This window comes from Emericellopsis atlantica, assembly GCF_019669845.1.
Source record: "Emericellopsis atlantica unplaced genomic scaffold F5Z01scaffold_23, whole genome shotgun sequence".
Taxonomy (NCBI): Eukaryota; Fungi; Ascomycota; class Sordariomycetes; order Hypocreales; family Bionectriaceae; genus Emericellopsis; species Emericellopsis atlantica.
Window position 1 is genome coordinate 313,462 of NW_025764725.1, and position 21,365 is coordinate 334,826.

Consider the following 21,365-nt stretch of genomic DNA (forward strand, 5'->3'; position numbering starts at 1 on the left):
CCATTGCTAAACACGCTGCTTCCGTCATCTTCTCTCTTTTTTCGCTTGCGACGACTGTCCTACCTCGCGATTCATCCACCGAGATCGCCTGACGAGCGGGACATGGAAAAGATGCTCAACCCACACAGTCGCCGAATGCTCAGCTCTCGGGCCCGGCCACGGACTCTGCTCCTGATCGCCCTCGCTTCCGTCACAACGTACTGGATCCTGTTCAGTGGCTCTGGGCCCCAGTTCCACGTCGTGCCGTTCACCCACGATAGCACCGCGGGTCAACAGTTTACTCCAAGTGGCCAGCAATCCACAAAGGGCGATGCTTCCGATGCCAGCCCCTCAGAAAAGCATGCCTGGGACATTAGCATTGAGGACATCAAGGGCTGGAGAGACCCAGATGACGAGGAGGATCCTAATGATATAGAACCCGGGTACGAACGGGACGGCAAGCACAGAGAGCCTGGTGATATCAGCAAGACACAGCACGAGAAGGACCTGAGGACATTGTGGCGCTACGCCTACAAGACGACCAAAGAGTGAGTCCCGGCCCCCGGTTGGCCAGCTGCGTGCTCTACTAACAAAGACAAGTCTCCCATCCTCTGACCTCATCTACGGCAACACGCTCGAAACGATAGACTACCGCGAAAACCGTACCGAGGAAGCTGCCTCCCGGCTGCGCGAAGATCCGGATGTCGATGTCACCTTTACCGACGAGCACCCCGTGCGCTTCAACCCCTTCCCCGACTACAACAGCGACGCCTGGAAGACTTCCAAGCGGGCACCATACGTGCCATGCTATGGTGCCACCGGCGAGTTGGTTGAGGACCTGCTCGTTTTCAAGGGCACCCCTCAAGACTTCCCGGCGCCCAAGTTGGGTTCGTACGACAAGCTAGGACTCGACGAGAATCTCTGCTGGGAACGCGAGACACGTCTCGGACCTTATGGATTCACCAAACAGATGAAGAAGGTTGGCGGCGAGTTCGTCCCTGTGGACTGGGACAATGTGAACTGGGGCGATCTCCAGCGTCGCTGTGTTCACAAGAACGCCAAGCGATACGACCTGAACAAGAGCCGAAAGAACCCATATCTCAACGCTTACCCCGAGACGGCCAAGTCCGACGACAAAATCGTGGCCAGGGATTCGTCTTCTCCCCAGACGGAGGCCGAGGTTCCCGAGGTCAACGGCCGTGCGCCTGCTGACTTTGATGACGCCGACGACGCGGCTGATGACAATGATGTCGTCCCTGAGAAGCGCACCGCAGTGCTTCTTCGTGCCTACACCGGCAAGGATTACACCGAGAATGACAAGCAGTTCATCCGCGCCATGGTGAACGAGCTGTCGCTCAAGTCGGGTGGCGAGTACGAGGTATTCTTACTGGTTCACGTCAAGGACAAGGAGCTTCGCATCTTCAATGATCCTGAGACATACCAGGCCGTCCTGCACGACAACGTGCCCCCCGAGTTCCACGGCATGACTGTGCTGTGGAACGACGAGGTGGTGTGGAACATTTACACCGAGCTCAAGGACGAGCAGGAGAGGAGCGTCCACACAGCCCAATGGCTGTCCGTCCAGAAGTTCAGCCACGATCACCCGCAGTTCGACTTCATCTGGAACTGGGAGATGGATTTCCGCTTCACGGGACACCACTACGACATCTTGAACAGACTGTCTGACTTCTCCGCCGCGCAGCCTCGCAAGGGACTCTGGGAGCGCAACGAGCGCTGGTACATCCCCGAGTACCACGGTGACTACGACACAACTTTCCGCCAGGACATTGAGGAGCGCTACGGCAACGACACCGTCTGGGGCCCCCTCGACCTGTCTTTTGTCAACCCCGTTGGCCCTAAGCCCCCCGTAAAGTCGCCCAGCGATGACAACTACGAATGGGGTGTCGGAGAGGATGCGGACGTCATCACCCTGGGACCCATCTTCAACCCGATCAACAGCAACTGGATCATTAGCAAACACGTCTGGGGCTACACGGACGCGAACCACCATTCCTGGGACGTCCCCCGCCGCACGACCATTGTCACCCACTCGCGCGTGTCCAAGCGTCTGTTGGACATTATGCACGTCGAGAACATGCGCGGCAACCACGTGGCCTCGGAGATGACGCCGCAGACGGTCGCCCTCCACCACGGCTTCAAGGCCGTCTTTGCGCCTCACCCCATCTTCATGGACCGCGACTGGGACGGCGAGTTCCTGAACAAGTGGTTTAACCCCGGCGAAAAGGGCGAGTCTGGTGGCTACGGCTCGCCGATGGGCTGGGGCCGCGAGCGCCGTTACCAGGGCACGACCTGGTACTACCGCGCCGAGCCGCCAAACCGCCTCTTCAACAACTGGATGGGCTGGGTCGACACCAAGATTGGCGGCAAGCGATGGGAGCAGAAGCACGGGAGGCCCTGCCTGCCATCGATCATGCTGCATCCGGTCAAGGAGTCGGAGCCCACGTCGAATGGGTACGAGACTGGGTTTGAGCTGGCGTATGGTTAATGCCAGCAACCAGACAGACAGACCCCTTGACCCATGCATGCGCGGATCTTTCTATACGCACAGAATTCACCTTACGCTCACGAATCCCTCCCTCTTCGCGACGCCCCTAGTTGGCGTGAGCATGCTTTTGCAAGCATTTTGCATCTCTTCACGAATACCCTTTCTTCCCCCGCCCTTACTACTTCTCAGTCCAGGGGATTGATTGATTGTCCACTTCAACGTCCATGGTCACTTTTTTTTCTGGCAAATTTAATTACACACGACGGCACATTGCACATACTACAGCAGGAGGAGAATCTGCCAAAGAAGGACTTGATGTTCCCCGACGGCAGCAGGTGGGGAGGAGGAATGCACAGCCTGGCGTTATTTGACTCAGTAGACGAAGGAGGAGGACTGGAGTGGAGTGTGTCGGGCCCTCAACTGAGAAGGCCCAAGTCTTCAGTCACCTCTTCTTGTTCATATGTACCACAAATATCATGATAGAGCTACGAGAGCAACGCGTAATTGAATGATTGCACTCGCACGACTGCAAGGGAGATGCTTCGTCCTGGTGGTGGATATATGATGACATGACATGCTCTCTTGGCTCCAAGCTCGTCGACCCGGGCCGCCCCGCCACTGCATTCCTTTCAATTGGAGGTGAGTCGTTGTGAACCTCTCACCTCACATCACCTCAGCCTGCGAAAATCGGTACAACACACAAGTGTCCTACATATTTCGCAATGCCGGCGGCGTTTACCACGGCCATCACGATACTGGATCACAAGCAGTGAGGGCCGCTGACGACGGCGACGTCCCCGCTGCCCAGCGACCAAAATGCGCCTTTCATCATGAGCCCTCCTGGACCAAGTGTACGTGCCTCCCAGTTCTTGGCTTGGCCGTAGGCTTTTGAACTATATGTACTGAACGCGTTTGCCTATAGACACCGACGCCGCGTCGTTTCCTCCTGTCCAAGCGCAATCAGCAACAGAGCACCGCGGGTTTCCAGTCCACGCCTCGATTCCAGGCCCCGTCCTCCTCAGCGCGAGCAGCCCCCGCCACGTCTGTGCAGCGTCCGCCGTCCACGGCCAGTGCAGTTCATGACGCGCGAAACGTGGCGCCTCTGAAGTTGGCGCTCCCCCAGGGTAAACAGCGAGGTGTGGAAGACGTCGACGATGAAGACGAGCGTGTCGAGGTGAGCTCTGTGGAGCAAAGTGAGAGGGATGAGGTTGAGGAGGATGCCATTGAGGCGTCGAGCTCTCCTCGTTCGCATGTCGAGGAGCCTGGTAACGCCCGGATGGAGGATGACGATCTAGATGGGAGCGATCCAGATGATGGCCGCGTCGACGATGTTACACGATCCGACGCTGTCAGCGAGGAGGGGGACGACGACGACAATGACGAAGCATCGTCGAGTTCTCCATCCATGGAACGAGACACCAAGAGGCGAAAGTTATCCATCACACCTCTTCCTGCTTTCAGTCCACCGTCGATACAGCAACAGGATGAAGCAACGAGCACCGACTCAGACCTCAACGAGAACCAGGAACCCTCCTCGGGGGCCGAGTCGTCGTCCTCCGCCGGCTCCCCCTCCAGAAGAGACGCGCAGCAACCGACATTTCGACGTGTCCCGCGCTTCAAGCCCCTTGATCCTGATCTCGCCACGCCGGGTCTCCCAGCCGCCTTCTCCCCTCAGAGGCGCGGCGCACGGTACCTGACGGGTGGACTCGCCGCCGAGGTCCAGTCCATGCTGTCGGCGATCAAGTCCGAGGACCAGGAACTCGCCACTTCCTCCTCTTGCACCACGATCCGGGTGGAGGAGGTACGCGCGGGTCGAAGGATGTACCTCGTCCGCGATGAGCACGGTAGGAGAATCGTGCTCGCGGGCGAGGGGAAGCTGACGGGTCTGGGCAGACGCGCGCCCGTTGCGCAGGGGAGCGTCGTGGACGTGGGACGGTTGGGCTGGAGTGTTGACATGGAGGGGGAGAGGTGGGAGGTGCACTGTGACTGGAGTATGGTGGTCTAGTCTAGTCTGGGTCGATATTTGTTGTCAGTCGTGAGCTCCCCCTGGTCTGGCCGGATCGTGGCGTCTTCTGGCTGCAGCTTCGTCTCGACACGGGTGCTACAGACGTGTCAACGTTGGCATTGCCTCATGGAGCATGCGTCAGGCTGTTGGGGTTAGATATACTTGCCTGATTTAAAAGACACATGGGTCGGCGCTACATCTTTACGAATCCATCGACTTGATCTGTCACGCACTTGTCTGTGGTCTCTGGCTACCCTGTGCCATGGCTGGTTGGTGGTCCATTGCAAACTCTGGCTGGCAGCACTCTGCCTAGAAGATTCACAATGAATACAGAATTTGACTTCTTAATGACCTACCATTTTCTATGTCGTGAATCAGTGTATCACACATTGCTGGTTACCACCTGGGTTGGTTGTTATGCAACTAACCCATATAGAAGATAGCAATAATCCCAATTTAAGGAAGCGCGACAGTTTCACATCTCGCGACTTTCAACACACAAACACCATCAACATGTGACAAAGGCATGCTATCATGATTTTGAAACATATAAGCCGTTCTTTCGCACATTTATCTCGTCAACCATGGTCCATCGCGTCCCATCGACGTGTCCACTACTGCACAACAAGCGGCAAGCTCAGTGACCCCTTGCGGATACTGTTCTGCGGCTCGGACAATGTGAGCGTCGAAGCGCTTCAAGCCGTCCACACGGAGTCCTTGCACAATCCAGAGTTGGTTGAGAGGGTCGAAGTAGGCGTGCTGCCCCCAAAGGCGTCGGGTCGAGGGTTGAAGACAAAGGTGGAGTGTAGGTCGATCCTCGCCCCGACTAAGGAACGATGCTGATGACAGGAGTACCATGCGAGAAAGCGGCGGCGAGTCTGGGGCTGCAGTGCCACCAGATTCCGACATTCACGGGGTGGCATGTGAGTGTTGTGGTTGAATGGGCTTGTGACTGGCAAGCTGACTTTGATACAGATGCCCGATGATATCAATCTCATCATCGCCGTGTCGTTTGGACTGTTCGTCCCGCCACGATTGCTGCGACAGGCGAAATATGGTGGGCTCAACGTTCATCCATCATTTCTACCAGAGTAATTAGGCTCCCATGTATATCTGATCGGCCAGAACGACATGTTGACTGGCTACAGCTTGCGGGGACCGGCGCCGATACATCACGCTGTTCTCCAAGGTGATACTCATACCGGCGTCTCCCTCCAGACGCTTCATGAGAAGACCTTTGATCACGGCACGGTCCTCGCACAGACCCCTGCGCCGGGGATAGCGATTCTTGCGCACCCGACCCTATCCTTGACTACGCGGAAACTGGGCATCGAGTGTGCAGAGATGTTGGTACAAGGGCTGCGAGACGGTCTACACGTCCCCCCTTACGAGAACGCCGGCTGGCGGAACGCAGATGGGCTCCGCCACGCACCCAAGTTATACCCGGGTGACCTGAAGATACAATGGGACATTTGGTCCGCCGAGGACTGGCAGAGACGGCTGGTCATGAAAAGGGCCATCTGGACAAACGCGATGACCAACAAGGGCAAGCGAAAGCGGGTCATCTTTCACGATGCGAGACCTGTCAGCGCGGCAGAGGTGCAAGGCACCAGAGGCATGGTCGCCACCGTGGATGATGGTGATGGCGATCCGGTGCGAAGAGAGGTGGTTGTGGACCGGGACGACGGCAGTGTCTACTTCTTGACAGGGAGGGGGGTATGGGTCAGAGTGCGGCGAGGCAGGCTGGAAGCTGAAGTCGAGAAGGATGCTGCCATGGTGGTGCGCTCACTCCTGGTGAGGGACGCATGATGTCGATGACCTATATATTTGGCTGCCCACTGTATATATTGTATGTACCTATAAGATTGTGCTGACAAGCCAATATCAGACTCAACTGTACACATGCCTGGGTGGCCTCGACTTCGACCTGCAGTGCCAATCAGTCCAAGACCATTTGATGAACCTCACTTGCAGCACGCATTCGCACTCTCACGTCTGAACTCCGCACACAGATAAGCTTTGAGCAAAAACAGTTTCACAGGGCTGAGCCAAGGCGCTGAGCCAAGGCGAGTGGAAACGAACGTCGTAAACAAAACGTGGTCTCCAGAAACTGGATCGTATAGCCTGAAACGTCCAAGACCGGGGATGCCTGCGGAAATCTTTGCCAATCTCAAGGGCGTTGAAGATGCCAAGTCGTAGACTGTATTAATACACCGTAATGTGGATGGGATTGTTATTATTAGTACTACCTATTCACGGCAGACGAGTTTGATGCATGCGGCAACCGAGAAAAGCATAGGTGAGAGTTGACGCCTGATTAGGGAACGTGTGTATGCAGTGGAAATTGGCACGACGCGCGGGCGGGCGGGCGTGTAGAAGTGATACCATTTAGGATTTAGGCCATGTCAGTGTGATTTGCGCGCAAAGACGCGTCTCAATCGCCCTCAGAAGGACCTGGACCTGGACCGGAGGCTTCAATCAACACATATTACGCGCACACCCTGGCACGCTTCGGCCATTTCCCTGTTAGGCGCGGTTGGCTGCACGTTCATCACAAACAGTCCAGGCACAGGGCCAGGGCAAGCTCACTTCTGAACAATGCAGGTACGATCTGCACGCGAGATCCACTCTTGCTGCTTTTGCCTTTGTGCCTGGATTCCTGGAAGCTTCGGTGCCTTTGAGGCCGCGGCCTTTCATGGGTGGATATGCTCCGCTGCAGTCTCCATATTTCCTGCCCTAATCGCGGTGGTAGACAAGATGCAGGCTCGTCACCCGAAAGATCGTCCATTGTTTGACAAATGTGTGGATATGAGTAGTGCCGCTTTTAGACCGAGCCAGGCTGAGCGGCCCTTCCGCAAGAATGAAAGGTCATCCGAGCTGAGGCCGCCTGAACAAAAGCAGCGTTAGCGCTAATCCAGATTCGACGACGGCACAGGTCGCAACTCGCAACGACCACGATCACCACAGCAGGACCTCACGGTCCTTCACCGACTGGACTCGTTTCTCTGGCGCCATCCACCACTCCACACCGCGAGCGAGCGAGCGAGCAAACAGACACTGCCCTACCTTACGCTATGTCGTCGCTATCCACCTCGTGTCGTAGCTTGTCCACAGCGCCTCTCGGATTATCGAACGCCATGCAGCCCGCTGTGCCCGCCTCAGCTCCTGTTCAGCTGGGCGCTACCGGAAGAGATGAGCACGGCTGCAATAGATGCCGGAGAACTCTCCCGTGTCACACAGGGCTTACGGACACCCTCAGCGAGCGTATTAAAGGCACCGTCAGTCGCCGTTGATAAGGCTGGGATTTTACTTGTACAAGCCAGGTGGAGGGCCTGGAGCGGACTGTGCACCACCAAATTACTGCTGACAGGCGCCGTCAGGGGGCTGCTTACAATGCTCGCGACGGGAAATGACAGCTCGGGATCAGGCAAATCCGGCCGCCTGCCTGTTGGCTCTGGGAACCAGGGAACATCAATTATTAAGCTTCAGCGACCTTGTGTGAACCGAGATAGCCGTCGACTGATCGCCACCACGCTCCTCTAGGTATACGAGCCCCGCGATCGATTATTGTGTATCGAGGGTGGGAGCGGCGAGCCAAGATTCATCCAGCAAACTCTGCAATGGTGACATCGATCGACTCTCCCGCGGCGTGTTCACAATCGCAGCCAGCCTTGATCTGAGCTGGTGCTCGGGGCCCGGACGAGTGACTCTTCACTGCGGACACGCGTGGGTAATGACCCATCCTACTTTAACCCAAAGTGGACGGGACGCATGGTTCCTGCATTAGCGGACTTTCTACAGATGTTAGGGAGATACGCCTCAGCTGACCAGGCATACAGCAGCTTCGATGTATCTGCTAACGCGACTGGACGCTGTCCTCCCCTCCTCCCATGCCCCTGGCTCAATCTCTTCAACGACATCCCTGTCGACCAGCCCCTATCTGGGCCTTGGGATGATATCTCAACTGCAAGCGCAGCAAGCCTGCAGGCCAGCAGGAAGCGGCTGATGAGGTGTGTGCCGTGGGTGTCTGCTGGATGTGCGATCCGCCAGACCGTCTCTCAAAAGCGAGCACCACCCACCAGGACGAGGCCTTTTCCCTCTCCTTTCTCCTCACGCGGATTCTCTCGTTACTACAAGTCGTACCTTGTCGCCCGCCGTAATCAGCTGACCTTGTCGTCAAGCATCACACTCTTTTTACAAGTCTCTTATCAGACTACACACATTCTTTCAAGATGGCCATGTACAAGTTCGCCGCGGCCGCCCTGGCCCTCTCCACCGGTGCCACTGCCCACCGCTTCAACTTCGTGAACGGTCTCAACAGCACCACCACCACCACCGAGGCTGGCGCCACAACCACCATCGCCTCGGAGACCAACACGGTGCCTTCGCACACCAGCACCTTCTGGGGCAACACCACCACAACCACAACCAGCGCTCAGGATGGTTCCATGACCATCACCACCTCCTCGGTCCCCATGACAACCTCGACCGTCTTCACCACCACCACCCGCACCATCACGGACTGCCCCGACACCGTAACGGACTGCCCCGCTGGTGGTATCACCGTCACCGAGACCGTGCCCGCCTACACCACCGTCTGCCCCATCACCGAGGAGCCTTCGATGACCACCTCCACGGTCTACACCACCACCACACGCACCGTCACTGACTGCCCTGATGATGTCCCTGACTGCCCCGGAAAGGGCAGCGTTGTCACCGAGACCATCCCCATCTACACCACCGTCTGCCCCATCACTGAGGAGCCTGAGATGACCACCTCCGCCGAGGAGCCGGAGATGACCACCTCCACCGTCTACACCACCACCACCCGCACCATTACCGACTGCCCCGACAATGTCCCTGACTGCCCCGGAAAGGGTGGTGTTGTCACCGAGACTATCCCTCTCTACACCACCGTCTGCCCCGTCACCGACGTTCCTGCTGAGCCTACCGAGGAGCCCCAGCAGCCTGGTGAGGGTGACGACGAGGAGTGCACTGATGTCATCACAACCACCACCGGTACCAAGACCATCACCAAGACACTCACCGTCCCCGCCGACGAGCCCACCAAGACCCCTGAGCAGCCCGTCTGCCCTGGCTCCCCCGACTGCCCCGTCGAGGAGCCCCAGACCACGGAGACTCCCGAGACTCCTGAGCAGCCCGAGCCCACTGAGACTCCTGCCCAGCCCGAGCAGCCTGAGACCCCTGAGCAGCCCGTCTGCCCCGGCCACCCCGACTGCCCTGCCGAGGAGCCCAAGCCCACCACTCTGGTTTCCGTTCTGCCCACCAACAACGGCACCATCCCCGAGCCTACCAAGCCCACCGCTCCCGTTCAGCCCACTGAGAGCGCCCCTGTTTCCGGCGCTGTCAAGATGGGCTCCTCGCTCCTCATGGTCGTCGCTGCCGTCGCTTTCTTCTTGTAAGAAACTGGCACTAGCAACGTGCTGATTCTGCCCAAGGAGCGGCGTGGAGAGGATGTATATCTTGGATATCGGTATTTAGGATCTTATTCCTCTTCTAATGCATATTGTTTATTACCCTTTCACTTCGGCCTGTCCATACTTTCGATCTTGGTGGTTTGGTGTTGTAATTGCTCGCTAGGGTTGGTGGGAACATGGATATGATTGCTTTTTACAATATAGACGGCCTGCCCTGGATCTGAATCTCTCTTTGCATGGAAATTGATTTGCCTTCGTTAATACATGCTGGTCTCCAACAAGTGATGGTATATGTTGTACATGTGGTCCTTTACTCGCGACCCGTGTTTCACATACAATGTCTTGGTCCGCTACTGTCTAAGACACAACTGCCGCGGCATGGATGCAGTTAGCTTTGCTTGCTGCAGAAATCAGTTGTTGTTCAATTGTGTCATTGGTGCTGGCCTGCTTATAACATGTCCTTTGCTTGACTCCCTCATGTGTTCATGACATGATACCCAAACGCCAAACAGCAGACCCCCCTATCCAACGCCCAAACAGAAAACCATGTCCAACAGACAGCATGCCATACTCCGACCAGATGACCTCTCAAGAAAAAGCAGCACACACTGCTCATCCTGCCTTATTCAAATGAACCTCTGCCCAATAGGCCACCAACCATGCCTACTCTCCTTTCTGCGCCCTTTGCCTTGCGCAGCTCCCTTCTACGCTCACTCTCCTCCACCTTGGCCCTGCTTCCACTCTGATCCCGCGCGCTGGCCAGCGAGCTGACGCCGCTCTTCTTGCCGGCCGCCTTTTTGATCTTTGCATCGTCGCCAAAGCCAGACGATGTGGTCGTGGCAGGCGCCGTGCTCCCCGTCGGCTTGAACGAGTTCGTGGTCGCCCGGCGCAGAAGAGCAGGCACCTTGAACGACGACGAAGACGAGGAGGCACCAAACGCCAGTCGAGAGCCTGACGTCGAAGATGCGCTTGACGAATCCCTTTTGAGGCTGATCCTGTCGACGATGCCGCTCGACCGTCGAGGGTTCTGGTTCTCCTTGTTTCCGCGCGACTCGTCGTCACTATCGGAGCCGACATCGGTAGCAGGAACGACAGAGCCCTCGCGGCCATCGTCAATGAGGCTCGACAGCGTTTGGCGGACATCGCCAATGTGGGCCGCTTTTCGGCCGTGCTTCGTCCGCCTCGGGTGCGTAGACGCGCCGTCCTGCTGCGTGGCATGGGCGAGGGAAGCCGGTGGCTGGCTGTCAGGGACAACGACCTTGGCCGCCTCTTGGGATTGACTCTGCGAGTCCTCCTCAGCGGGCTCTTCAACAAAGCCAATCAGATCCATCTCATCGTCACTGTCACGATCCTCAATCGTCTTGAGGAAGGCCTTGTTGCCAGGGTTCTCGGCCATCTTCTTGACACGCTCGTCTGCGAACAAGGCCTTTTGCATCTTGGCAAATTGGCGACGCTTCATCTTGCGACGGGCTTCGCCGCCATCATCCGAGTCCGAGAGATCGTAGTCAGCGCCGCGTTTGCGGCGCAGCATGCCCCGAGTGACGTCCTTGAACAGCTGCTCAACCTGCTGCTCGTCGTTGGCGCGCTCACGATCGCTGCAAAATGTTAGCAAGGGGTCGATCTTGAATTCAAAGAGGAACTCACGCATGGAAGGCGGCGATTTCGCGCTCGCCCGTATTGTTGCCAGCCGCGTCATCCAGCATGTCCTTGACGGAAGCTGTCGACTCATCGTCACTGTCCTCGCCATCGTATCCACCGAGGCCTTGGTATTCGTCCTCAGACTCTTCGGCATTCTCGTCGATCATCTCCTTGGCCTTGCTCTTCTTGCGGTCGAATTCCTCAGCAGCGCGTCTCTTCTTGTCCTGGAGGGCGGCATCTTTCAAGGCTGTAAAGGCGGTCCCTTCAGCAGGTGTGGCGGCTACTGCGGTGGGAACCAGCTCATCTTCCTCGGGGGCAGTCGCGTCCATCTTGCGACGAAGTCGGCCTCTGCGGACCAGGGGAGAGTCTTGCTGCGCCGACTCTTCCCTATCAGGGACGACAGTGTCGACCGTTGAGTGAGGAGCGTCAAAGAAGCGTTGCTTGATGGGTGTGTGGTGTCGCATGCCCACATCCTGTGATGGTTCTATCATCTCTGATAACTGGGTGCCTGGTACGTCCTGCATCGCGCTGTCAAAGCCAGCGAGGTTCAAGGAGATACCCTGCGTATAGGCCTGAGTGTCCTCTCTCTGTGTGGCAGGCTCTACAGTGTTCTCGGCAGTGCAAGCCTCGATGGTAGCCGAGAAGTTGGAGTCGGGGAATGTGTCGAAGTCTGGCATCATAGACTGCGTAGGGCCATCCTGGCTGGGCGGCACCTGGCTGTCATCGTCCATCGTGCCAGCAAACATCTGAGTCAACCCGAGACCAGCTGGTCCCTTGACAGGAAGACCAGGAATGAAGGACTTCTTCGCGGACCGGAGGACAGAATTTGGCGCGTTGGGAGTTGCCGTGCTGGGGATCGTGGGTGTGACCTGGGTCATTGACTTGGGCCGTGGTGTCGTTTGAACGTCGTCCTCATCGTCTGAGAGGATAGTTGTCTGCTTGCGAGCCCGACGGCGAACGTTGCTAGGTGCCTCTGTGACAGCCTCGACGGGCTCGTCCGCATCCAGCTCCTCATCTTCGGATTCGCCTTGCTGAGCCGCACTGTCGATCAGAGCACCCTCTGTCTCTTCTTCCTCGTCTTCCTCTTCCTCTTCCTCGTCCTCGCCATCGGACCCAGACAACTCCATGGCCGATAGCTCGGCATCCGCGTCCTCGGCGTCATCTTCGTAAAGTTCATCATCGCTCTCATCCCATGCAAGCGGATCATGGTTGCCGTCAGCTTTCCTCTCCTTCTTGGCTTCCTCACGCTCCTGTCGCATAATCTGCTCAGCTTCAGCGCGAGCCTTGGCCACAATGTCCTCCACCTCTTGCATCTCGCGCTCACGCTCCTCCGCGGTCTGTATGACAACGCCTTGCGCCTTGAGCATGTCCATACGACGCTCGCGCGCCTTTCGAGCTTGTTCCCTGGCTTTGCCAGCGAGGTAGACCTGGAGCTGACCTGCAGTCATGCCCTTTGGCTGGCCCTTGCGAACGTTTCCTCTTTGGGGGGATTTAGGTCGGCTCAGCGCCTGAATGATCTGGAGGGGCCCTGGAACTTGATTTTTCGGAACCACATTGCTGGCGAGCGTGGCAGTAGTGTCCTTCTCCGGACGCACAATCTCAAGCTCATCGTCCGAGTCGAGCATGACCATGTTCTGCCCCAAGGACATGGGGAGCTTGACGCGGATTTGCTTCTTCTTTGTTGGTTCGGTCACCTCGGAAGTTGCCATAGCTTTGCCTTTGCCCTTGTCTTGCGAGGCAATGACGCTGGCTAGATCTGGGAGGTCTTCATCGTCACTGGGGACCAGAGTCTCAACGGGAGCCTTGTCCTTGGGAGCATCGGCGGGAGGTGGCGAGCTTGGTGGTGTCCCGTCGTTTTCCATGTCTACATCATCACCCTCCGGCGACCCAGGACGACTCGAGCTGGAGACCTTGGGTTCCGGTGCGGCGGTGGGCTTGATGTTGAACCTCTCCAAGAAGCTACTTTTTGAGATCTTCTTTCTGGTCTTGGCCTCCTGTGCAAGCTGCATGCTTCGCTGCATCCGCTGTGTCTCGCGATTGATGTCCTCGATGGCTTTCTTGCTCGCCTTGCGACTCGTTCGGTTCTCCTGCGTGAGTCTGCGGCCGCCCTCGTCGTCGGTGAGACCACCCGAGCCACTTCCATCGTCGGATTCGAGCTGGCTGATCTCCGACGCGAGCTTTTCTTGCATAGCGCGACGCTCGGCCTTCCTTGCCTCGTCAGCGGCCTCTCTCGCACGAGCTTCGGCGCGTTTGCGCTCCACGAGGGCCTTGAATCGGTCGGATTTGGTGGCAGGGAGCTCCTCGTCTGAATCGAGCTGTGCAGATTTCGCTGGAGAGGGTTGAGCTGGTGACGAGACGAAGAGACCGGGACTGTTGGACCGCACATGCCCCTCTGTGGCTGCGGGTTCTGGAGTCGATTCGCGAGGCATCTTGCGGTATAGACGCCGCGGTAGGACCGGGAGATCCTCGTCGCTGTGATTGTCGTCGTCGACCTGGTCAAGGTCTTTTGGTGGAGAGCCTCTTGAGGACGTCTTGGCTTGTGATGGCGAGCCAATTGGGCTCTCTTTTGAGACTTTCACGGCAGCAGCCTGCATCCGGGCAGCAAGGCGCCCTCTTGGTCGGATCTCCTCATCTGAGTTGGCGTCACTGTCTGATTCTGCTGATGACTCTGATGCGGTGGCTGTGGGCTGTTTCGACGGCGACTGAGCTTCATATGTGGCATCCTGATTGTCGCTCTTGCTACCCATGGCAGCAAGGAGATTTCTGATTTTGGTTCTGGGCGTCAATGGGTCAGGCGAGCCCGCGTCCGACGCGGGTGAGGAGGAGGGCGTCGACATTCTGGCGTGACGTGAGGAGGAGAAACGATGCAGGGTATCAAGCTAAAGGAAGATAAAGGCAATGGATATATTGTTAGAAAAGTGCAGTCGGGAAATGCAGAATCCAAGATAATACATCAGTAACAGCATTCGACGAGGGAGGTGGAGGGCGCAGTGGGGAGTTTAAGGTCAGCCACTTTAAGACGCGCGACGCGATGCATCCACGTCAAATGATGGCGTGCGGGTGGACGCGACGTGACAGCCCCACCTCAACCCGCGGCGGCACCAGCCACCACTGATCCAGCGTCTCCACAATTACAACAGCTGAGGGCACCAGCCTCAATGTGGCACGGTAGAGCAATCAGGCTGCATGTCTTCGACGGCATTAATTATCAAAATACGTAGGATCGGGTCATGATTTTGCAGATTGTTTAATTCATATGCCGACGGCCAAGGCCGTCATCAATCTGACTAAAGGGGGTAGTTCAATCTTTTGGTAACGACAGACTTCATTCAACATTCGAATCGAAAGTGTTCCTTCTCCTCCGTCTTCTCCTCCGTCTTCTCCTCATCGAGGACCAACCGAGCTGCTTAGAAGAGCTTGTGCTCCAGCGTCATATCAGACTCGGGCTCGAGGCCAACGCAGGCACGGAAGATGTTGGTCAGGGCAGCACGCTGCTTGGCCAGCGCGTTGACGACGGGGGTGCCGGGGGGCGTCATGGGGGCCTTGAGCATGTAGCTCAGCACGCTGAGGACGGAGTGGAAGTTCTTGTACTCGGTGGTGGCGGCGCCGTCGGTCGAGGCGGCCTTCCACTGGATACGGGTCATCATCTCAGCGAGGACGACGAGATCGATGATGAGGGGCGAGGCCAGGAGGGAGTCCTCGCAAATGTTGAACAAACTGTTGGATACTATTAGCTTCACTTCTCAAAAAATTTCCAAGCGCAAGACTCACGAGATAGTCTGGTGACCACCGAGGAAGATCTCGGCATAGTACTCGTCGAGGGCACGCTTGTTGTCAGCGACGGCGGGCATGTACTTGATGACGACACAGTGGTCGGGGTGCTCGCCCTCCTTGTAGAGGACGTGGTTGGCCTCGACCATGTCGTCGACAACGTTGGACTTTGAGATCTCCTTGGAGCGGAACTGCTTCTGCGAGCTCAGGTTCTTGCCGTCATTGTTGCCCAGGTGGTTGTAGCTGGCGATGGAGGTCAGCTTGATACCGGCGCTGATCAGAAAGTCGACAAGGGCCGACTTCATCTTGGTCTGGCCAGACTTGAAGTCGTCGCCACCGATGAAGGCGTTGTGCTTCTCGGCGAGCTGCAGCACACCAGGGACAAAGGTGTTCTGGGGAGAGCCGTTGATGAAGGGGGCGTTCTCCAGGATACAGGCGACGGCAAAGACGGAGGAGGGGGATACCTCCTCGTGGCCCTGCTCAATCGATTTGAGGATGTTGTCGGCCGTGTCGTTGACGCCCTCGATGATGCTGGCGTAGCGCTCCGTGTTGGCTGTCCACATGACAATGACCTTGTCGAGGCCATTGGCGGCCTTGAAGTCACGAATGTCCTGGCGCAGCTTCTCGACGTGGGCGTTGCAGGCCTTGCTGCCCTCGAGGACGTTGTCGGCGCGGTCCTCCTGGTTGGCGGCGATGAAGTCAGGGTAGTAGACGGAGGGCAGAGGCACCATGGCGCTCATCTCCTTCTTGACCTGGGCCTTGAGGGTGGGCTCGAGGACCTTGGCGCGATCCATGGCGTCGGCCATGTTCATCTTGCTGATGTCCCAGCCGCCGATGACAAGGTCATTGGGGTGGACCATGGGCAGGACCTGGCTGAAGGGGATGTTGACGTCCTTGTGGGTCTTGGCGTCGGTGCCGAGCTTGACGGTCGAGCCCATGACGACGGAGCCGTAGTAGTTGGCCTCCTGGCGGCCCTCCTTGGTGTCCCAGACGAGGCCGCGCTTGTTGGCGATGATGCCGGCCGTGACGGTGGTACCATTGTTACCACCCCAGCCGACGAGCATCATGCCCGTCTTGGGGACCTTGCGCTCGGTCTTGAAGTCATAGGCCGTCTCGAGGGGGGTGGCGACGTACTTGCCGTCGGCGCCGGCCTCGACCTTGGTGGTACGGTACGTGTACTTGGACTTGATGTCGGCGTCGGTGTAGGTGACGTTGGGGGAGTTGACAGTGAATGCATCTTGGGGGGCTGCGGTAGCAGCGGCCGTGGCGTGACCGCTGGTGTAGCCCGCCCCGTTCGTGGAGCCCGTGTGCTCTTCCGCGTGAGGCGCCATTGTGAGATGTGTGGCGCTTGGGGAGTTTGACGTGGTGCGTGAAGAGTGGTTGGTATTTCCTTTTGGCAAGGAAGATGGTACGGGTCTGAGTTAAGGACGACCGTTTACTGGGTATCGATCGAGTCCGCTGCTGCACCGGGCGAGGCTGAGCAACGGGCTCCGGCGAACGGGTGATGCACGGAGTTGAGAAGGTTGGAAAACGTCTTGACGACTGTTGTGATCGAGGGTCAGTTGCCTCGATCCTTGGTAGGTGACGATTTCAGGTAGAGGAGGGGGTGGCGTTGGTGGTGAGATGGGACAAGATTGACCAGAGTCTCGAAGAAGGAGGTTTTGATCAAGTAATGTTGTTCGATTGACTGGAGCTGAGCTGAAGCTGTTTGAAGTGGTTGAAGGAGAAAGGAGAGGAAAGGAAAGGAGGGGGAGGGGCTCTGGAGCGAGGGGACCCCAGATACAAATACTCTTTTAGGTTCATCTTGGGTACCTTATCCATCTTCCACAGCTATCTATCGTGGCCCTGGGAGAACCTTTGTGTTCCGAACGCGTCACACTAGCCCGGCACACGTTAATTACCGCTTCTTTGAGGCAACCGCAAGTTGCGGTGAGACCGGCTCATTTCATTAGCTCGGTCGGTACGATCACAGTGCACCGAGAGACTGATTTAATGGCGCTTCAAGCGTTTCTCACCAACGGGAGCACGCGAGCGACTGTGCCCTGCGGCAGGTGTGGAGTCACGATATGTGCGCTGACCTTTGTCTGGTTGGAGCCGCAGTAAGATGAGCATGTCGACTGGACGAACGCTGGCGACACCCAGCCGGCCTCGTCGGGCTTGGTCGGATGTCACGGAAGGCGGTGCGAGCGACTGGACTGGACAGTGGAGGGCGGGCGAGCACGCGACACGACACTCCGAGGTATCTTTGTCAATGACAGCTTTCCATCCTGGGACTCCTACCTGACACTGAGCCAAGATGATGGGAGCAAATGAACATGGGCTTTGACAAAACGCCATGTTGAACTCACACGACCCTCCACTCTCAGGGTCCAGGCACTGGAAAGTCAAACAACGATCAACGTTAGTAGTACGTATCCGTAGATATTATGGATGCCCCTCACTCGCTGCGAACCCCTCCATGCCCCCATGGGCCCCATCAGGGTATAAGCCTGAGCCAAGAACGAACGTGCAGCTGGAAATAATAAGGTGCTACAATGACAGCTGGCCACGCATGGTCGGCTGTGAGGCCTTTACCCCCCGGTTTTCCCTCTGCAGATATCGTTGATGATCTGACTGCCAAGCATCCGTCAATGACAAAAGTGCCAACCGATCGGCTGTCCTTTGGGCAGCTTGGCATGTTGCCAACAAGCGTTCAATTGATGCCTGTTGCAGTCGAGCGGAGCGGAGCGTTTGACCGAAATACGTGTGTAAAAGCTGGTGCAGTTACTTGGAACGTGATGCTAAGTATATACTTCTATATACATGTATATCATGGAGAGAGAGTCTAAGAGAGAGTTGATTGTAGCGCATTGATGTTTCGTCGATATCCGTGGACACATGCAAGAAAATTTTAAGGATGTGTGTTGGCTGGCAGGGGCAGTGTGTTATTGTCCTGCAAGACATTGCCTGAGGGTGGGTGACAAGTACTACAAAGAAATTGAAACAAAACAATAAGAACTATCGTGTCTTTGAGCAAGCTTACCCGTTGTCGTTGCTCGAACTTGTGTGTGAAGCTGTGTGGGTGGAAGACTTGAGGCTGCCCCAGGCAGCGAGACTGTACTCACTTACACGAACAATTACATGATGTCTACGACCCAACTGCCATCGTATACATACCAAAGTCTGCATACAGATGTAACTGAAGCTCTAATCCTGTGCTGGCAGTTGTCTTGGCATCCAATGATGTGACCAGACCGCGCATGGTCTTTCAGGTCCCCCAGGAGTTACAGATATAGATTCTGATCGAACCGTTGCATTTCAACAGTTCAAAACAGCACGGTTCTGTGGTCTAGTTGGTTATGACATGGTGTCGCTCGATTGAGGCCTGTTGCAGTTGAGCGGGGCAGAGCGTCTGACCGAAATACGCTTGTGAAAACTGCAGGCAGAGTTTGATACGGTACTCATCTCGACAGGAACAAGGACTGGAAGCAGGGGTGTGGTATCCGATTGAAGCCCCTACCTACGGTGCTCAATTACCATGGAATCCCTTATCGTATTTTCCACGATAGATCAAGAGAACCCCAGCGTATTGACTCACAGATCGGTTCGAGTATCTCCTCGAAAACGGGAGAGCAATAGCAGGGGACAGCCCCAATAATTGATCGAAGATTTTGATCAATCCTTTGGAGCTGCTCTCAAAGTTCACCAGGCAGAGAAAAAAGAGCGTCGCCAGATATCAAAGCTCAAAAAAAGCAAAAAGATGATTTCGCCCGGGCTTGAACCGGGGACCTTCTCGGTGTTAACGAGATGCCATAAGACCAACTAGACTACGAAACCATTGCTTATGAAGGTGTTTTTTGAACTACAATATAAATGTTATAGCATTCTATTAAAGACAGTAGAACCAAGTCAGTGTATTCAGAACAAGATAAATTTTGGGTTGATGACTAGTCTAACAATTATGGTGCATGTGTGACTGATTACCTTGGAGCTAAGATATATCTTGAAAGCTTAATAGTAGTGGATTTTGGAGGGCGGCTCTTAATCCTAGGCACGGTGCGCTCCTGTGGCTGTGCGTGTAGTTGACAATGCGAAGTGAGTACGTACGTGTAAGGGATACGTCAATCGTAGGAATACTCACAATCTCACAAGTTCTTGATTTTGAGTCTGTGCTTTTGTGAGTATTATGTGATAAGTAGAGCTCAGTCTTTTGTGGTTGTGTGTTTTGCTTCCGCGTAGACAGTGCTGTCATTGAGCGAACTAACTACTTACTTACCTAGACTAGCTGTATTATGTATGTAAACAACTCGCCATAGCTCATGTCACGCGGATCATAACGATGCTTCGCTAGTGTCTTGACTATAGGACTCTTGTCCTTATATGGCATCACGCAATACATAAATATCGCGCAATAGCCAAAGGCTCCCTTTCGAGTATTGTCGTTGTTGTTGGTAGATCGCACTTGTCCAGTCACCAATAGTACCTCCTGCCGCACGTCCCAGAAACCACCATTAGGGACTTGCATTCCTTACTTACCTATAACTGGACATTACAGGTCCCGTCGTGTAGCCCGGATTATGTCGCCTGGCTTGCCACTAAACGATGTATCACTCATGGTATCATGGTCGAGGCCGAGTGGATTTCGAGGTCGACAGCGGAAACTATCTCACATCCCTTGGATCTATCTACGCGCGCCTCGATCCCCGGTCATGTTTTCAAATTTGCGACTATATTTGTGCCAATGAAAGCAAAGAAATGTTTCAGGCAGGGTGACAACTCGAAGGACAAGCTCGTGGTTATCAGGACAGGAACGCTATCCAACGAGATAACAACGGAACTCCGTTCTGTGCGCGCTACAAAGGGCGGCTCCGCATGTAAACACCGACAAATGGGCCTTTAAGTTATGAAGATAATATAAAGCTCAATTGGATTTCAATGACTTCGAACGTACATGACCTGTGTAGTTTGAGGTCAGTCAGGCGGTGAACCAGCTTCAGGTTCGACCACACACTAAACCGTGGCGAGAGTGAATCGTCGACCCAGAAGCTTAGCTCATAATTAGTTGTTACGTAATGATGTAGCAGAGAATCGCCCGGTGATCATCGCAATCGCCATGTAGGCTAGATATATTAACTTGAGTATTGTGTTGAAGGCGCCCTGTGTTTCGTGAATTGTGGTGGTCCAGATTCCAGACTCCCAAGCATTTTGAACTTCAAGCTCATCCAGGGCCTCCATAAAAAACAAGAATATGCGGCAACCCGAGTCTATGCTCACGCACCAAGCGTCTTGAACGCCCACACATCGTGATCGTCAGCAAGATTCAAAACCTTGAATTTTTAATCAGAGATTCAAAACAGATGCAGTCTGCCAATTGTCCAGGTTTGTCGGTACCCCCACTCCTGCTTATTCAACGCTTCGCGTTCTCTCTTCATAATACCCCTTTGTTGTGAGATAGGTAAGGTAGCTCTCGTGTGTTGTGCTTCGTACTTATGTTAGCCTTGTCGTGTTTCCTTGTCTGAATTGCCGACATCGCCCTTAAATTGTGTTCACGACTATAGTTCAGAGCTTCAGATACCAGTGAGTGATGCCGCACCAAGGGATTTGGTCGCTTGGAAATAAGTAGAGAAGTCGGGCCTGTGCAAGCGAAACGTTTCCTTTTATCGATGAGCCGAGCGGAAACGTTGTGTCTAGTCCCGAGGCATGCTTGTTTCAGGTCAAGGTATAGCTTGCCGTGCGCACCACCCCGTTCTCTCCGTTATCCCCGTTCTTTGTCGCGGTTGTGTTATCTCTCGTGTGTGTTATTCCTCGCGTCTGTCTGGTATATTGTTCAAGGCCATACTGCGTATATTTGCGTATATTCTGTTGTCGTGTGTGCCGTAGTCGTCCTCATATGTCATCGTTGGCGCGTGTTATAGTTGTTATCCGTATTAAAGCCGTCACATGTGTTGCGGTATGTGTTGCGGTATGTGTTGCGGTATGTGTTGCGGTATGTGTTGCGGTATGTGTTGCGGTATGTGTTGCGGTATGTGTTGCGGTATGTGTTGCGGTA

General features: G+C 55.6%; 7 protein-coding genes and 1 non-coding gene across 8 annotated transcripts; 5 read left to right on the plus strand and 3 right to left on the minus strand.

Moving 5' to 3' along the window:
- Positions 1 to 135: 135 nt before the first annotated feature.
- F5Z01DRAFT_626419 (uncharacterized protein) lies at positions 136 to 2,485 on the plus strand (the record flags this gene model as incomplete). Its single annotated transcript, XM_046261479.1, has 2 exons — positions 136 to 527; positions 580 to 2,485. 2 exons carry the CDS (start codon positions 136 to 138, stop codon positions 2,483 to 2,485), a joined length of 2,298 nt encoding a protein of 765 aa, XP_046116026.1.
- A 527-nt stretch (positions 2,486 to 3,012) lies between these two features.
- Positions 3,013 to 4,890, plus strand: F5Z01DRAFT_661988 (uncharacterized protein). The gene is made up of 2 exons (XM_046263913.1): positions 3,013 to 3,336; positions 3,408 to 4,890. Exons 1-2 carry the CDS (start codon positions 3,316 to 3,318, stop codon positions 4,488 to 4,490), a joined length of 1,104 nt encoding a protein of 367 aa, XP_046116027.1. The 5' UTR covers positions 3,013 to 3,315; the 3' UTR covers positions 4,491 to 4,890.
- On the plus strand, positions 4,891 to 6,431 carry F5Z01DRAFT_661990 (formyl transferase). The gene is made up of 4 exons (XM_046263914.1): positions 4,891 to 5,295; positions 5,343 to 5,413; positions 5,466 to 5,581; positions 5,639 to 6,431. Exons 1-4 carry the CDS (start codon positions 5,025 to 5,027, stop codon positions 6,297 to 6,299), a joined length of 1,119 nt encoding a protein of 372 aa, XP_046116028.1. The 5' UTR covers positions 4,891 to 5,024; the 3' UTR covers positions 6,300 to 6,431.
- Positions 6,432 to 8,609: 2,178 nt separating this feature from the next.
- F5Z01DRAFT_249898 (uncharacterized protein) lies at positions 8,610 to 10,066 on the plus strand. The gene has a single exon (XM_046258488.1). The coding sequence runs from the start codon at positions 8,723 to 8,725 to the stop codon at positions 9,911 to 9,913; it is 1,191 nt and encodes a 396-aa protein (XP_046116029.1). The 5' UTR covers positions 8,610 to 8,722; the 3' UTR covers positions 9,914 to 10,066.
- Positions 10,067 to 10,483: 417 nt separating this feature from the next.
- On the minus strand, positions 10,484 to 14,743 carry F5Z01DRAFT_249866 (MRC1-like domain-containing protein). Its single transcript, XM_046258487.1, has 2 exons — positions 11,573 to 14,743; positions 10,484 to 11,523 (listed from the first exon to the last, which is right to left on the minus strand). The coding sequence occupies exons 1-2, from the start codon at positions 14,401 to 14,403 to the stop codon at positions 10,551 to 10,553; spliced, it is 3,804 nt and encodes a 1,267-aa protein (XP_046116030.1). The 5' UTR covers positions 14,404 to 14,743; the 3' UTR covers positions 10,484 to 10,550.
- Positions 14,744 to 14,792: 49 nt separating this feature from the next.
- On the minus strand, positions 14,793 to 17,161 carry F5Z01DRAFT_661997 (uncharacterized protein). The gene is made up of 2 exons (XM_046263915.1): positions 15,338 to 17,161; positions 14,793 to 15,283 (listed from the first exon to the last, which is right to left on the minus strand). Exons 1-2 carry the CDS (start codon positions 16,666 to 16,668, stop codon positions 14,974 to 14,976), a joined length of 1,641 nt encoding a protein of 546 aa, XP_046116031.1. The 5' UTR covers positions 16,669 to 17,161; the 3' UTR covers positions 14,793 to 14,973.
- Positions 17,162 to 19,077: 1,916 nt separating this feature from the next.
- Positions 19,078 to 19,153, minus strand: F5Z01DRAFT_t76. The gene has a single exon. It is a non-coding gene; the product is annotated as a tRNA-Val (tRNA).
- A 1,027-nt stretch (positions 19,154 to 20,180) lies between these two features.
- F5Z01DRAFT_662002 (uncharacterized protein) lies at positions 20,181 to 21,365 on the plus strand. The gene has a single exon (XM_046263916.1). The coding sequence runs from the start codon at positions 20,980 to 20,982 to the stop codon at positions 21,229 to 21,231; it is 252 nt and encodes an 83-aa protein (XP_046116032.1). The 5' UTR covers positions 20,181 to 20,979; the 3' UTR covers positions 21,232 to 21,365.